Consider the following 16,244-nt stretch of genomic DNA (forward strand, 5'->3'; position numbering starts at 1 on the left):
GAGCACCTGGTCCGTACTTGCATAAGAGTGAGCTATTCCTTTACACTTCCTTCTAAATATAAACTACTTTGGAACTATCTATATCAGCTTTGTACAATCGCAGCTATACTATAAAATAGATAAGTTGCATGAGCCTCGCAACTCAGACTATATGAGGGACCGTGACTAAATGTCATTGATGGATGTTTTCATTTTTTAACTGTCTTTAGGCGCCTTTTTAATATTACTGTTCGATTGTTATTTTTGATTGTTGCTGTTTTGAGTGATAGAATAAATGAGATATCCTGACTCCTTATGAGCCGACCACTAGTTTATATATATATTGAGTTTTACTAGCTATTGGATGGTAGCGGGCCGTGCTCTACTTCTGTGAGCTTCCCATTATTTTTGATTATCCGATTTAATCTTACTGTTCAGAGTTGCACATTACCTTTCGCTGATCTTGCCATATTTTTGTTAGGGTAAGATTATCTTTTCGACTGCCTGCATTTAATGAATTGGTTGGGTATTCTGGGTCTGGGTTGCCTTTGGGACTCATATAGGCTCTTCCTCCACCAAGAATTACCTGCAGGGAACATGTGAGAGACCAAGAAATAGCATTCAAGCACATGATTATGAATAAAATGTTATTTTCATTGTTGTGGAAATATTGAAGATATACTGTATTTTATAGGGCATTATGTGATCCCAAAAGAGAAGCGCTATAATGTGTTTATACATGTGTACAGGGTCAAGAATTGAGGAAAACTATGGCAGGTCCCATTCAGAAAAGTACAGGTACCTGTGTACTACAGTGAGCTTCAATTGGTCACACCCATTGGAGAGACTGTATCAGAGGAGTAATAATTGAAGGTAGTTTTCCTTGAGTCTGCGTTGGCGTACTTTGTGCCACATTATCCAGCAGCACACGTTGGAGGAGATTTATCATCCCCCTTGCCACTGAAAAGTGGGGCTAAGAAGTCTTAAACTATCTGTTTGCAACTTTTTAACTGAGACTTTAAAAAAAAAATTGTTGCATCTCCCAGTTTTTACGCCGCCTTCACCACTTTTCCTAAAGGGGGCATGGCAAGAGAAGGAAGGGGGCGTAGCCAGCAGCAGCAACAAATTCTTCTTCATTTATGCCATTTTTCTGGTGCAAACAAAGCCAAAACTCCAGATTGAATGTACCAGAATCCGCTGCTAATGTTAATGAATAGAGCTATTCACATGGGCGTATAATTCCCCTCAGTATTAGAAATCTGCAGCGTGTCGGAGTTTTGTGTGGATTTGTTGTGCAGTACATAAATAATGAAGGAAGGAAGAAATACGCAGGTAAATCCTGATAATAATAATATTAGTTATACCACCACACCGGATATATGTGTAGTGGTATCAGGTTACACCCAAATATAACAGATTACGTTTTGTAAACTGGGATTCATAAAACGTAGCATTTACTAAGTCGTTTAAAATAATGATTCGCACTGGGTGAGAGACAACAATAACAACAGAAATACCTCCACTATATCAAATCATATACTAATGAATGATAAAAGGGTGGGTCTTACCCCGTCTTAGCAAGATCCGCAACCCGTAGAGGAAGGTCCTGGCAGTTGGTAATACCTGGAACCTGTGTGACCAGGGTGCTTGTGTCGTTGTTGGCACTACATCCGCTCCTAATACACCCTATTATGGCTTTCCTACCTTCCTAGGGGTAAGGGGCTGTTCTTGTAGCCTGCCTAGCACACATGGAGCAGCCGCCCCGACAGGGGCGACCCCACACCGAACCTTTCCCTCAGTATGGGTCTAGTGTTCTAAATAGCCCTAATTACAATGCCCTACATGCCATGTTTCTGTCTTACTTTCCAGACATCATCAGGGGACTTTGCACATGTATTCAGGGGCAACTAAAAATAAAAATCACAAACATACACTAAGTACAGGTCACATATATTTCTGAGTGCCGCATATAAAGTAGCTTATCAACAGACTCAGATTACTTACTAGAGATCAAGGTGGTTTTAGCCTCGTATCTTCCCTCAGGGTAGTAGGTAGTTCTTATCCTTGCTGTAACATGGGAAGCGTCCAATGTCAGCCAGTGTCTCACCACAAATGGCAGTGATTTGGGTGAGCACTCAATAGTTGTTAGCGACCTCCTTATATACCCCACCTCCCAGTGAGTGTACGCCCCCCATGATTACTTGCCTCACCTGTCCTTATCCATCAGGGTGCATGTTACTGCATGTGGAACGCACGCCGCTCGCGACCGGAAGCTGGAATCACATGGTGCGGGCTAACCGGAAGTGAGGTCAGGACCTGCGTCTGAGCGTTGCTAGTTGCATAGCAACCTCTAGGCTCATACCCGCACGGCCCAATCGCCAAGCAAATGATGACTTGCCTGCTCTTTATGTATGCACAATCGCATTCAGGATTTAAGTTGGCAGGACAGCCGAGCCCACGCCACAATACTCAAGATACCAGCTGTCAGCTGGACCATGGAAACAGATATATTTACTGGAATGCATAATGTGACATTTACATTCCATCCAATTAACCCAATCATTATACTAGCCAAATCGACCATCAAATCCCACACGCTTATCATTTGAGATGAGAACATGTGAGTTTCAAGGGAGACTTAGCCAGACTACTACACCCCTCCTAGTCCTCCTTTTACTGCGAATTATTCCAAGTGGACTATGCTCATAAAAAGCAGCAGTAATTCTGTTGTTCGTTTAGACCGAATGGATGGACCGTTTTGAGATAAAAGATCCATTTCGCCTCACATTGAAGGATCCTCTTGTCAAAATCGCCCCGTCTCATTCCTGGCTTAATTTGTTCTATCCCCATAAAGGAAAGGCAATCCAGCCTACCACCATGTTCGGTGTTCACATGTCGTGCCCCCGATGTGTCTCTGCCGTTCCTTATGTCGCTCAAATGCTCTCCTATCCTTCTCCTCAATTCCCTACCTGTCTTACCGACATATTCTTTTCCACATTCACATGTGATTTTGTAGACTAATCCCATGCTTCTACAGTTAATGATGTCCTTAACTGTGTAAATTTTGCCGGTATTGTTGCTCCTAAATGACTTTGCCTTGGTCATAAAGGGGCACGCCACACATCTTCCGCATTTAAAGTTGCCACTAATGCCTCTCTCAAGCCATGTTTGTTTATGGGGCACTGGTGTATAGTGGCTATGCACCATCATATCACGGATGCTTCTGCCACGTCTATACGTGATGCTGGGGTGCCCCTTTACGACCCTACAAATGTCAGGATCCATCTGAAGCACATGCCAATGTTTAGATATGATATCTCTGATTGCAGAGGAGCAACCATTGTATGTGCTAATGAGACGGATCTCTCTATTTTCACTGGAGCTAATGTACATAGGGGTATCTGCTCGCGGAGCCAGTAGAGACACTCTGTCCTTATTCAGGGCCATCTGGTACGCTGGCGTAAGTACACCTGATGGATATCCACGGTCTAAAAATCGAGTTTTCAAATCATCAGCTTGTTTGATGAACTCAGAGCGCCTGGAGCAATTCCTCCTCAATCGCAGGTATTGGCCTCTCGGTATTCCCTTCCTGAGGGGATACGGATGGCTGCTTTCCCATCTCAGGAAGGAATTTGTAGAGGTCGGCTTTCGATGTATGGATGTCTCCAGGTACCCCATATGATTTATACTCACGCTGATGTCTAGAAAGGGGAGTTTCGATGGATCACATTCCGAAGTGAAATGGAGGCCTATCTCATTTTGGTTTAGTTGTTGAACCCAAGCCGAGAAAGTCTCCATGCTCCCCTTCCAGATGACAAACACGTCATCTATAAAGCGCGCCCACTTTTGAACGCACTGTAACTCGATTGTAGACTCATCCCTGAATACTATTGTGTTTTCCCACCAGCCCAGGAACAGATTTGCGTACGGTGGGGCGCAGGGACTCCCCATCGCAGTGCCCCTGAGCTGGTGGAAAAAACGCCCATTGAATAGAAAATCATTTCTCTTCAATGAGAACTCCAACAGTTCTAGTACAAAGGCACTGTGTGCCTGAAAGTGTCTCCCCCTCGAAGACAGAAAGTATGATACTGCATACAGGCCCCATTTGTGTGGGATAGATGAGTATAGTGCTTCCACATCTACACTCCCCAATATGCAGCCCTCATCCAGATGGATACCCTCTATCTGTCTAGGGAGGTCCCCGGTGTCTTTTACATGAGATGATAGGGAAAGGACAAAAGGTGCCAGGATCTTATCTATGTACACTCCCAAATTTTGGCTCAGGCTATCTATGCCCGATACAATCGGGCGCCCTTTCAAGGGCTCATAGCCTTTGTGTACTTTAGGGAGGCTATAGAAAGTGGCGATTTGGGGATACTCGGGGTACAAAAAGTCCAGTTCCTCCTGACTAATTAGTTTGGCAAGTTTTGCCCTATCTAGTATACTTTTTAACTATTTTTTGTAAACGGGGGTCGGGTCACTCTGTAGGATTTCATAGCAATCCCGTGGGGCTAATAGGTTCTCACACATCGCTTCATAGTTCTTTGTACTCAGGATGACTGTGTTCCCACCTTTGTCCGATGGCTTAATAACAATACTTTTGTTCTTGGACAAATCATCCAGTGCACACAGTTCATCCTGAGTACAATTTTGAGGTGCTGAATGCAAGTGGGTAGTCTCCAGGTCATTACTGACCAATTTAAGGAATACGTCCACGCAATTCGTCTCGCCTATGGGGGGTACCCTCTTACTCTTATTTTTAAAGGATGTAAAGGGTCCCTCACCCAGAGCCGGTTCATTAGCTGCTGTCAAGCTTTCTAGCAGTTTCACATCAGATATCATGTCTCTAGGGACACCCATCTCTGCTCTTTGTTTTTCCTCAATGTTGCAGAAGTACTTATACCAACGCAATTTACGCGCAAAGAGATTCAAATCGACAACAGTTTTAAAGGGATTGTAGTTTCTGTATTTGTAAGGGTGTGGTCTGACAGGTTGATTATTTTGGGGCCGGCACTGTTGCTGCTCCCTGAGGATGTTGTGGTGCTCGATTTCGTAGGGGGTATGTCGAGCTCTGGTCTAAAAAACCTTGTCCAGCCTTATTATAATATCCCCCCGGTTGTTTTTCCTACCACGCCCTCTGCCTTTGGTTAGGTTTTTCCGGTTTCCTGTATATTGTTCTTTCTCTGATCCTGACAAATCTGTCTCAGTTGATGAGATGTCAAAGTCTCTTTCAATTATTCTCCTTCTTTCAGTTATTTGCACATATACTTTGTTTTCTTTGAAATCAGCTAAATCCTGTGTAAACTGTTTATGTTTACGCTCCTTAAGATGATATTAAAACTTATCTAAAGAGGTCTGAAGTTTTTTCTCCTTTGTCCCAAAATCCGTTTCTTGTGCAAAAGACTGTGTGATCGCTATCTGATCTCGTAATTTAATATCAAGTCCTGCCAGGGTCTGTCGTTCCTGTTCGATTAATGGTCTCATAAACCTTAATGAGCTACTGGTAGCCTCAGACTCCCATTTGCTCATCAAGGAAGCATTTCAGCAACGAGTCGCAGGAGTAAGATTGATGCGTAGACAAATACGAAATCGAGCACCACAACAACCTCAGGGAGCAGCAACAGTGCCGGCCCCAAAATAATCAACCTGTCAGACCACACCCATACCTTGAGAAGGGTCTCTCCTTTGTCCCAACACCCAAATACAATCCCTTTAAAACTGTTGTCGATTTGAATCTCTTTGCGCGTAAATTGCGTTGGTATAAGTACTTCTGCAACATTGAGGAAAAACAAAGCGCAGAGATGGGTGTCCCTAGAGACATGATATCTGATGTGAAACTGTTAGAAAGCCTGACAGTGGCTAATGAACCGGCTCTGGGTGAGGAACCCTTTACATCCTTTAAAAATAAGAATAAGAGGGTACCCCCCATAGGCGAGACAAATTGCGTGGACGTATTCCTTAAATTGGTCAGTAATGACCTGGAGACTACCCACTTGTATTCAGCACCTCAAAATTGTACTCAGGATGAACTGTGTGCACTGGATGATTTGTCCAAGAACAAAAGTATTGTTATTAAGCTATCGGACAAAGATGGGAACACAGTCATCCTGAGTACAAAGAACTATGAAGCGATGTGTGAGAACCTATTAGCCCCACGGGATTGCTATGAAATCCTACAGAGTGACCCGACCCCCGTTTACAAAAAAAGTTAAAAAAGTATACTAGATAGGGCAAAACTTGCCAAACTAATTAGTCAGGAGGAACTGGACTTTTTGTACCCCGAGTATCCCCAAATCGCCACTTTCTATAGCTTCCCTAAAGTACACAAAGGCTATGAGCCCTTGAAAGGGCGCCCGATTGTATCGGGCATAGATAGCCTGAGACAAAATTTGGAAGTGTACATAGATAAGATCCTGGCACCTTTTGTCCTTTCCCTATCATCTCATGTAAAAGACACCGGGGACCTCCTTAGACAGATAGAGGGTATCCATCTGGATGAGGGCTGCATATTGGGGAGTGTAGATGTGGAAGCACTATACTCATCTATCCCACACAAATGGGGCCTGTATGCAGTATCATACTTTCTGTCTTCGAGGGGGAGACACTTTCAGGCACACAGTGCCTTTGTACTAGAACTGTTGGAGTTCTTATTGAAGAGAAATTATTTTCTATTCAATGGGCGTTTTTTCCACCAGCTCAGGGGCACTGCGATGGGGAGTCCCTGCGCCCCACCGTACGCAAATCTGTTCCTGGGCTGGTGGGAAAACACAATAGTATTCAGGGATGAGTCTACAATCGAGTTACAGTGCGTTCAAAAGTGGGCGCGCTTTATAGATGACGTGTTCGTCATCTGGAAGGGGAGCATGGAGACTTTCTCGGCTTGGGTTCAATAACTAAACCAAAACGAGATAGGCCTCCATTTCACTTCGGAATGTGATCCATCGAAACTCCCCTTTCTAGACATCAGCGTGAGTATAAATCATATGGGGTACCTGGAGACATCCATATATCGAAAGCCGACCTCTACAAATTCCCTCCTGAGATGGGAAAGCAGCCATCCGTATCCCCTCAGGAAGGGAATACCGAGAGGCCAATACCTGCGATTGAGGAGGAATTGCTCCAGGCGCTCTGAGTTCATCAAACAAGCTGATGATTTGAAAACTCGATTTTTAGACCGTGGATATCCATCAGGTGTACTTACGCCAGCGTACCAGATGGCCCTGAATAAGGACAGTGTCTCTAGTGGCTCCGCGAGCAGATACCCCTATGTACATTAGCTCCAGTGAAAATAGAGAGATCCGTCTCATTAGCACATACAATGGTTGCTCCTCTGCAATCAGAGATATCATATCTAAACATTGGCATGTGCTTCAGATGGATCCTGACATTTGTAGGGTCGTAAAGGGGCACCCCAGCATCACGTATAGACGTGGCAGAAGCATCCGTGATATGATGGTGCATAGCCACTATACACCAGTGCCCCATAAACAAACATGGCTTGAGAGAGGCATTAGTGGCAACTTTAAATGCGGAAGATGTGTGGCGTGCCCCTTTATGACCAAGGCAAAGTCATTTAGGAGCAACAATACCGGCAAAATTTACACAGTTAAGGACATCATTAACTGTAGAAGCATGGGATTAGTCTACAAAATCACATGTGAATGTGGAAAAGAATATGTCGGTAAGACAGGTAGGGAATTGAGGAGAAGGATAGGAGAGCATTTGAGCGACATAAGGAACGGCAGAGACACATCGGTGGCACGACATGTGAACACCGAACATGATGGTAGGCTGGATTGCCTTTCCTTTATGGGGATAGAACAAATTAAGCCAGGAATGAGACGGGGCGATTTTGACAAGAGGATCCTTCAATGTGAGGCGAAATGGATCTTTTATCTCAAAACGGTCCATCCATTCGGTCTAAACGAACAACAGAATTACTGCTGCTTTTTATGAGCATAGTCCACTTGGAATAATTCGCAGTAAAAGGAGGACTAGGAGGGGTGTAGTAGTCTGGCTAAGTCTTCCTTGAAACTCACATGTTCTCATCTCAAATGATGAGCGTGTGGGATTTGATGGTCGATTTGGCTAGTATAATAATTGGGTTAATTGGATGGAATGTAAATGTCACATTATGCATTCCAGTAAATATATCTGTTTCCATGGTCCAGCTGACAGCTGGTATCTTGAGTATCGTGGCGTGGGCTCGGCTGTCCTGCCAACTTAAATCCTGAATGCGATTGTGCATACATAAAGAGCAGGCAAGTCATCATTTGCTTGGCGATTGGGCCGTGCGGGTATGAGCCTAGAGGTTGCTATGCAACTAGCAACGCTCAGACGCAGGTCCTGACCTCACTTCCGGTTAGCCCGCACCATGTGATTCCAGCTTCCGGTCCGGTGGAACGCACGCGAGCGGCGTGCGTTCCACATGCAGTAACATGCACCCTGATGGATAAGGACAGGTGAGGCAAGTAATCATGGGGGGCGTACACTCACTGGGAGGTGGGGTATATAAGGAGGTCGCTAACAACTATTGAGTGCTCACCCAAATCACTGCCATTTGTGGTGAGACACTGGCTGACATTGGACGCTTCCCATGTTACAGCAAGGATAAGAACTACCTACTATCCTGAGGGAAGATACGAGGCTAAAACCACCTTGATCTCTAGTAAGTAATCTGAGTCTGTTGATAAGCTACTTTATATGCGGCACTCAGAAATATATGTGACCTGTACTTAGTGTATGTTTGTGATTTTTATTTTTAGTTGCCCCTGAATACATGTGCGAAGTCCCCTGATGATGTCTGGAAAGTAAGACAGAAACATGGCATGTAGGGCGTTGTAATTAGGGCTATTTAGAACACTAGACCCATACTGAGGGAAAGGTTCGGTGTGGGGTCGCCCCTGTCGGGGCGGCTGCTCCATGTGTGCTAGGCAGGCTACAAGAACAGCCCCTTACCCCTAGGAAGGTAGGAAAGCCATAATAGGGTGTATTAGGAGCGGATGTAGTGCCAACAACGACACAAGCACCCTGGTCACACAGGTTCCAGGTATTACCAACTGCCAGGACCTTCCTCTACGGGTTGCGGATCTTGCTAAGACGGGGTAAGACCCACCCTTTTATCATTCATTAGTATATGATTTGATATAGTGGAGGTATTTCTGTTGTTATTGTTGTCTCTCACCCAGTGCGAATCAAATCCTGATAATATCCTGAAGCAGTCCTGATGACAATACTGATGGTATATCACCAGGATCCTGAGCCAGAATACCGACGGATTTCAATACGCTCATCTGAAAGTGGCTGTAAGTGGTGTGAAAATACAAAAAGTCCAGAAAATTTCCCTCAGGTGACAGAATTTTGCAGCACAGAGCCTGATAAAATTCCCCCATTGTCTCTATAATTACATTAATATCGGTATTGTGCACCAGCTGGTATGCGATGTCCTTGCAGCCATTGCTAATCATGGTTGTGGTCATCTCATTGTCAGAGTACCAATTCCGACTGGCACTATGTGCATAGGCAGCCGCTGGAGAGGCATGTTGGACGCGGGTTGTCGTTACAATACCTACAGATTTACCTGCAGTAAAGAAAAATAAGGTCAATCCAATGGTAGAATTTCTTTAAATGTGCAAAGAGGCTAAAATAACAGGTACTGTACATAAAGCTACACAATGTATAAAACCTCTAGCTTGCTCATTTGTTTCCTAGGCCCATTTAAAGGTGTATGTTTAACTAAAGTCTGTGCAAACACTAACAAAATTAGGCAGACTAGACAACTTGCTGGAATGTAAATTCTTAAAGACTATTGACACCTTTGGAAAAAAAAATTTAAATCATTGCATTTTGCTCATTTTTGGCCTAAAAAAATCTTTCAATTGGTCTTTACTAAGAACTTTCCACAGCTCTGCTGCCTTCACTTTCAGTGTTTCTGTTGGCCATTTCTTTCTGCATAAGTGTGCATTCACATGACCGCAAAACACAGATCAACAAAAATATATGTCAGGGTTGTATATGCTTTTTCTTGCAGACCCAATGTAACAATGTCTATTCTTGTCCGCAAAACGGACAAGAATAGTACATGTTCTATCTTTTTTGCAGATGCCACGGAACGGACATATGGATGCAGAAAGCACATGATGTGCTGTCTGCATTTTTTGCAACCACATTATAATGAATGAGTCCTCATCTGATCCACAAAAATTGCGGATTGGACCACAAATACGGTTGAGTAAATGGGGCCTTACAGTGAATTCATGAGGGAGCAGCTGTGATGGTTGGATTTGTAGCCCTTATCAGTTTGATAAGAATATAGCTATAATAAGTGTTTTGAGCTGTCAGGATTTCAGAGATAAGGGCAGTGGCGTAGCTATCAGGGAAGCAGGGGAAGTGACTGCTTCGAGGCCCGAGCTCAGAAGGGGCCCCAGAGCAGTACTGAATGTTTTCATTAGATCTAGGGCTGCCCCTACTCACAACTGCTGCACTTTAAAGAGGCAGATGCCACTTACAGCAGCAGCGCTGGTGTCACGGCATTCGCTGCAACGCAGGAAAGCAGGAAACAGGCAGCAGGACACCTCCTAACGCGACCCTGAAGATCTCCCTAAACTCCTAATGCATGAGCCGCCTCAGAAGGTAAGGGGGCTCATGCTCGCCCATGTATCTGGTAAGTGCCTGTATGAGTGCGTCCATGTATGTGGTGAGTGCGTGTATGTGTGCGTCCATGTATGTGGTGAGTGCCTGTATGTGTGCGTCCATGTATGTGGTGAGTGCCTGTATGAGTGCGTCCATGTATGTGACGAGTGCGTGTATAAGTGCGTCAATGTATGTGGTGAGTGCCTGTATGTGTGCGTCCATGTATGTGGTGAGTGCCTGTATGAGTGCGTCCATGTATGTGACGAGTGCGTGTATAAGTGCGTCAATGTATGTGGTGAGTGCCTGTATGAGTGCGTCCATGTATGTGGTGAGTGCCAGTATATGTGCCTCCATGTATGTGGTGAGTGCCTGTATGAGTGCGTCCATGTATGTGACGAGTGCGTGTATAAGTGCGTCAATGTATGTGGTGAGTGCCTGTATGTGTGCCTCCATGTATGTGGTGAGTGCCTGTATGAGTGCGTCCATGTATGTGGTGAGTGCCTGTATATGTGCGTCCATGTATGTGGTGAGTGCCTGTATGAGTGCGTCCATGTATGTGGTGAGTGCCTGTATATATGCATCCATGTATGTGGTGAGTGCCTGTATGTGTGCGTCCATGTATGTGGTGAGTGCCTGTATGACTGCATCCATGAATGTGGTGAGTGCCTGTATATGTGCGTCCATGTATGTGGTGAGTGCCTGTATGAGTGCGTCCATGTATGTGGTGAGTGCCTGTATGTGTGCGTCCATGTATGTTGTGAGTGCCTGTATGTGTGCGTCCATGTATTTGGTGAGTGCCTGTATGTGTGCGTCCATGTATGTGGTGAGTGCCTGTATGTGTGCATCCATGTATGTGGTGAGTGCCTGTATGTGTGCGTCCATGTATGTGGCGAGTGCCTGTATGAGTGCGTCCATGTATGTGGTGAGTGCCTGTATGAGTGCGTCCATGTACAGTACAGACCAAAAGTTTGGACACACCTTCTCATTCAAAGAGTTTTCTTTATTTTCATAACTATGAAAATTGTAGATTCACACTGAGGGCATCAAAACTATGAATTAACACATGTGGAATTATATACATAGCAAAAAAGTGTGAAACAACTGAAACTATGTCATATTCTAGGTTCTTCAAAGTAGCCACCTTTTGCTTTGATTACTGCTTTGCACACTCTTGGCATTCTCTTGATGAACTTCAAGAGGTAGTCACCTGAAATGGTCTTCCAACAGTCTTGAAGGAGTTCCCAGAGAAGCTTAGCACTTGTTGGCCCTTTTGCCTTCACTCTGTGGTCCAGCTCACCCCAAACCATCTCGATTGGGTTCAGGTCCGGTGACTGTGTAGGCCAGGTCATCTGGCGCAGCACCCCATCACTCTCCTTCATGCTCAAATAGCCCTTACACAGCCTGGAGGTGTGTTTGGGGGTCATTGTCCTGTTGAAAAATAAATGATGGTCCAACTAAACGCAAACCGGATGGAAAAGCATGCCGCTGCAAGATGCTGTGTTAGCCATGCTGGTTCAGTATGCCCTTAATTTTGAATAAATCCCCAACAGTGTCACCAGCAAAGCACCCCCACAACATCACACCTCCTCCTCCATGCTTCACAGTGGGAACCAGGCATGTAGAGTCCATCCGTTCACCTTTTCTGCGTCGCACAAAGACACGGTGGTTGGAACCAAAGATCTCAAATTTGGACTCATCAGACCAATGCACAGATTTCCACTGGTCTAATGTCCATTCCTTGTGTTCTTTAGCCCAAACAAGTCTCTTCTGCTTGTTGCCTGTCCTTAGCAGTGGTTTCCTAGGAGATATTCTACCATGAAGGCCTGATTCACACAGTCTCCTCTTAACAGTTGTTCTAGAGATGTGTCTGCTGCTAGAACTCTGTGTGGCATTGACCTGGTCTCTAATCTGAGCTGCTGTTAACCTGCGATTTGTGAAGCTGGTGACTCGGATGAACTTATCCTCCGCAGCAGAGGTGACTCTTGGTCCTCCTTTCCTGGGGCGGTCCGCATGTGAGCCAGTTTCTTTGTAGCGCTTGATGGATTTTGTGACTGCACTTGGGGACACTTTCAAAGTTTTCCCAATTTTTCGAACTGACTGAACTTCATTTCTTAAAGTAATGATGGCCACTCGTTTTTCTTTACTTAGCTGCTTTTTTCTTGCCATAATACAAATTCGAACAGTGTATTCAGTAGGACTATCAGCTGTGTATCCACCTGACTTCTCCACAACGCAACTGATAGTCCCAACCCCATTTATAAGGCAAGAAATCCCACTTATTAAACCTGACAGGGCACACTTGTGAAGTGAAAACCATTTTAGGTGACTACCTCTTGAAGCTCATCAAGAGAATGCCAAAAGTGTGCAAAGCAGTAATCAAAGCAAAAGGTGACTACTTTGAAGAACCTAGAATATGACATATTTTCAGTTGTTTCACACTTTTTTGTTAGGTATATAATTCCAAATGTGTTAATTCATAGTTTTGATGCCTTCAGTGTGAATCTACAATTTTCATAGTCATGAAAATAAAGAAAACTCTTTGAATGAGAAGGTGTGTCCAAACTTTTGGTCTGTACTGTATGTGGTGAGTGCCTGTATTAGTGCGTCCATGTATGTGGTGAGCGCCTGTATGAGTGTGTCCATGTATGTGGTGAGTGCCTGTATGTGTGTGTCTATGTATGTGGTGACTGCCTGTATGTGTGCCTCCATGTTTGTGGTCAGTGCGTGTATGAGTGCGTCCATGTATGTGCTGAGTGCCTGTATGTGTGCCTCCATGTACAGTACAGACCAAAAGTTTGGATACACCTTCTCATTCAAAAAGTTTTATTTATTTTCATGACTATGAAAATTGTAGATTCACACTGAAGGCATCAAAACTATGAATTAACACATGTGGAATTATATACATAACAAAAAAGTGTGAAACAACTGAAAATATGTCATATTCTAGTTTCTTCAAAGTAGCCACCTTTTGCTCTGATTACTGATTTGCACACTCTTGGCATTCTCTTGATGAATTTCAAGAGGTAGTCACCTGAAATGGTTTTCACTTCACAGGTGTGCCCTGTCAGGTTTAATAAGTGGGATTTCTTGCCTTATAAATGGGGTTGGGACCATCAGTTGCATTGTGGAGAAGTCAGGTGGATACACAGCTGATAGTCATACTGAATAGACTGTTAGAATTTGTATTATGGCAAGAAAAAAGCAGTTTAGTAAAGAAAAATGAGTGGCTATCATTACTTTAAGAAATGAAGGTCAGTCCGAAAAATTGGGAAAACTTTGAAAGTGTCCCCAAGTGCAGTCACAAAAACCATCAAGCGCTACAAAGAAACTGGCTCACATGCGGACCGCCCCAGGAAAGGAAGACCAAGAGTCACCTCTGCTGTGGAGGATAAGTTCATCCGAGTCACCAGCCTCAGAAATCTCAGGTTAACAGCAGCTCAGATTAGAGACCAGGTCAATGCCACACAGAGTTCTAGCAGCAGACACATCTCTAGAACAACTGTTAAGAGGAGACTGTGTGAATCAGGCCTTCATGGTAGAATATCTGCTAGGAAACCACTGCTAAGGACAGGCAACAAGCAGAAGAGACTTGTTTGGGCTAAAGAACACAAGGAATGGACATTAGACCAGTGGAAATCTGTGCTTTGGTGAGTCCAAATTTGAGATCTTTGGTTCCAACCACCGTGTCTTTGTGCGACGCAGAAAAGGTGAACGGATGGACTCTACATGCCTGGTTCCCACCGTGAAGCATGGAGGAGGAGGTGTGATGGTGTGGGGGTGCTTTGCTGGTGACACTGTTGGGGATTTATTCAAAATTGAAGGCATACTGAACCAGCATGGCTACCACAGCATCTTACAGCGGCATGCTATTCCATCCGGTTTGCGTTTAGTTGGACCATCATTTATTTTTGAACAGGACAATGACCCCAAACACATCTCCAGGCTGTGTAAGGGGTATTTGACCATGAAGGAGAGTGATGGGGTGCTGTGCCAGATGACCTGGCCTCCACAGTCACGGGACCTGAACCCAATCGAGATGGTTTGGGGTGAGCTGGACCGCAGAGTGAAGGCAAAAGGGCCAATAAGTGCTAAGCATCTCTGGGAACTCCTTCAAGACTTTTAGAAGACCATTTCAGGTGACTACCTCTTGAAGCTCATCAAGAGAATGCCAAGAGTGTGCAAAGCAGTAATCAAAGCAAAAGGTGGCTACTTTGAAGAACCCAGAATATGACATATTTTCAGTTGTTTTATGTATATAATTCCACATGTGTTAATTCATAGTTTTGATGCCTTCAGTGTGAATCTACAATTTTCATAGACATGAAAATAAAGAAAACTAGTTGAATGAGAAGGTGTGTCCAAACTTTTGGTCTGTACTGTATGTGGTGAGTGCCTGTATGAGTGCGTCCATGTATGTGGTGAGTGCCTGTATGTGGTGAGTGCGTGTATGAGTGCGTCCATGTATGTGGTGAGTGCATGTATGTGTGCGTCCATGTATGTGGTGAGTTCCTGTATGTGTGCCTCCATGTATGTGGTCAGTGTGTGTATGAGTGTGTCCATGTATGTGGTGAGTGCCTGTATGTGTGCCTCCATGTATGTGGTGAGTGCGTGTATGAGTGCATCCATGTATGTGGTGAGTGCGTGTATGAGTGCATCCATGTATGTGGTGAGTGCCTGTATGTGTGCGTCCATGTATGTGGTGAGTGCCTGTATGTGAGCCTCCATGTATGTGGTGAGTGCGTGTATGAGTGTGTCCATGTATGTGGTGAGTGCCTGTATGAGTGCGTCCATGTATGTGGTGAGTGCCTGTATGAGTGTGTCCATGTATGTGGTGAGTGCCTGTATGAGTGCTTTCATGTATGTGGTGAGTGCCTGTATGTGTGCCTTTATGTATGTGGTCAGTGCCTGTATGAGTGCATCCATGTATGTGGTGAGTGCCTGTATGAGTGCATCCATGTATGTGGTTAGTGCATGTATGAGTGCATCCATGTATGTGGTTAGTGCATGTATGAGTGCGTCTATTAAGTTGGGGAGGGGCCCTGCAAAAAAATTTGCTGTGGGGCCCAGTCAGCTCTAGCTACGTGCCTAGATAAGGATAGGGTGCCTTCACACGAGGTAGATTTTGTGGCACAAATTTCTGTGACTGAAAATCAGTTCCATTCATTTGAATTAGGCAGCAAGCGTATGGATTTCTGCAAGCTCCATTAAGGTGAATGGGACTGATTTTCAGTTGCTGAATTTTCTTCCACAAAATCTTCCTCGTGTGTAGGCACCCTTACAGATCCAACTGTCAGAACAATCTCCTGACAGATTCACTGTAAAGCAAAAAGAAATGACCTGCAGAAACGCTGAAAGTGAAAGCTGTAGAACAAAATCCTGTTCAACATCTAATATAAAAAGTTGAGTGTATGTATGTGTGTATGTCCGCTAACATTTAGCGGACCGCACATTGCCAGGACTCTCATAGAAAATGCCTTTTCTTGTCTGCAATTGCGGACAAGAATAGGACCTGTTCTATTTTTTTGCGGAACGGAAGTGCGGATCCTGAAGTGCGGATCCGCAAATGCAGATGCGGACAACACATTCTGGCCCCATTGAAAGTGAATAGGTCCACAACTGTTCCGCAAAAT

At 44.5% G+C, this 16,244-nt stretch overlaps 1 protein-coding gene across 1 annotated transcript in view; it reads right to left on the reverse strand.

The window, feature by feature from the left end:
* The window catches only part of LOC122935311 (alkaline phosphatase, tissue-nonspecific isozyme-like), a 43,590-nt gene that overhangs the window by 25,826 nt on the left and 1,520 nt on the right, over window positions 1-16,244 (reverse strand). Inside the window, exons 3-4 of the mRNA XM_044291077.1 lie at window positions 9,387-9,559; window positions 431-565 (exon numbers count right to left, since the gene is read on the reverse strand). Coding sequence (XP_044147012.1) covers window positions 431-565; window positions 9,387-9,559 — 308 coding nt within the window. The remainder of the gene's footprint in view (window positions 1-430; window positions 566-9,386; window positions 9,560-16,244) is intronic.

This window comes from Bufo gargarizans, chromosome 4 (genome assembly GCF_014858855.1).
Source record: "Bufo gargarizans isolate SCDJY-AF-19 chromosome 4, ASM1485885v1, whole genome shotgun sequence".
In the NCBI taxonomy this organism is placed as follows: domain Eukaryota; kingdom Metazoa; phylum Chordata; class Amphibia; order Anura; family Bufonidae; genus Bufo; species Bufo gargarizans.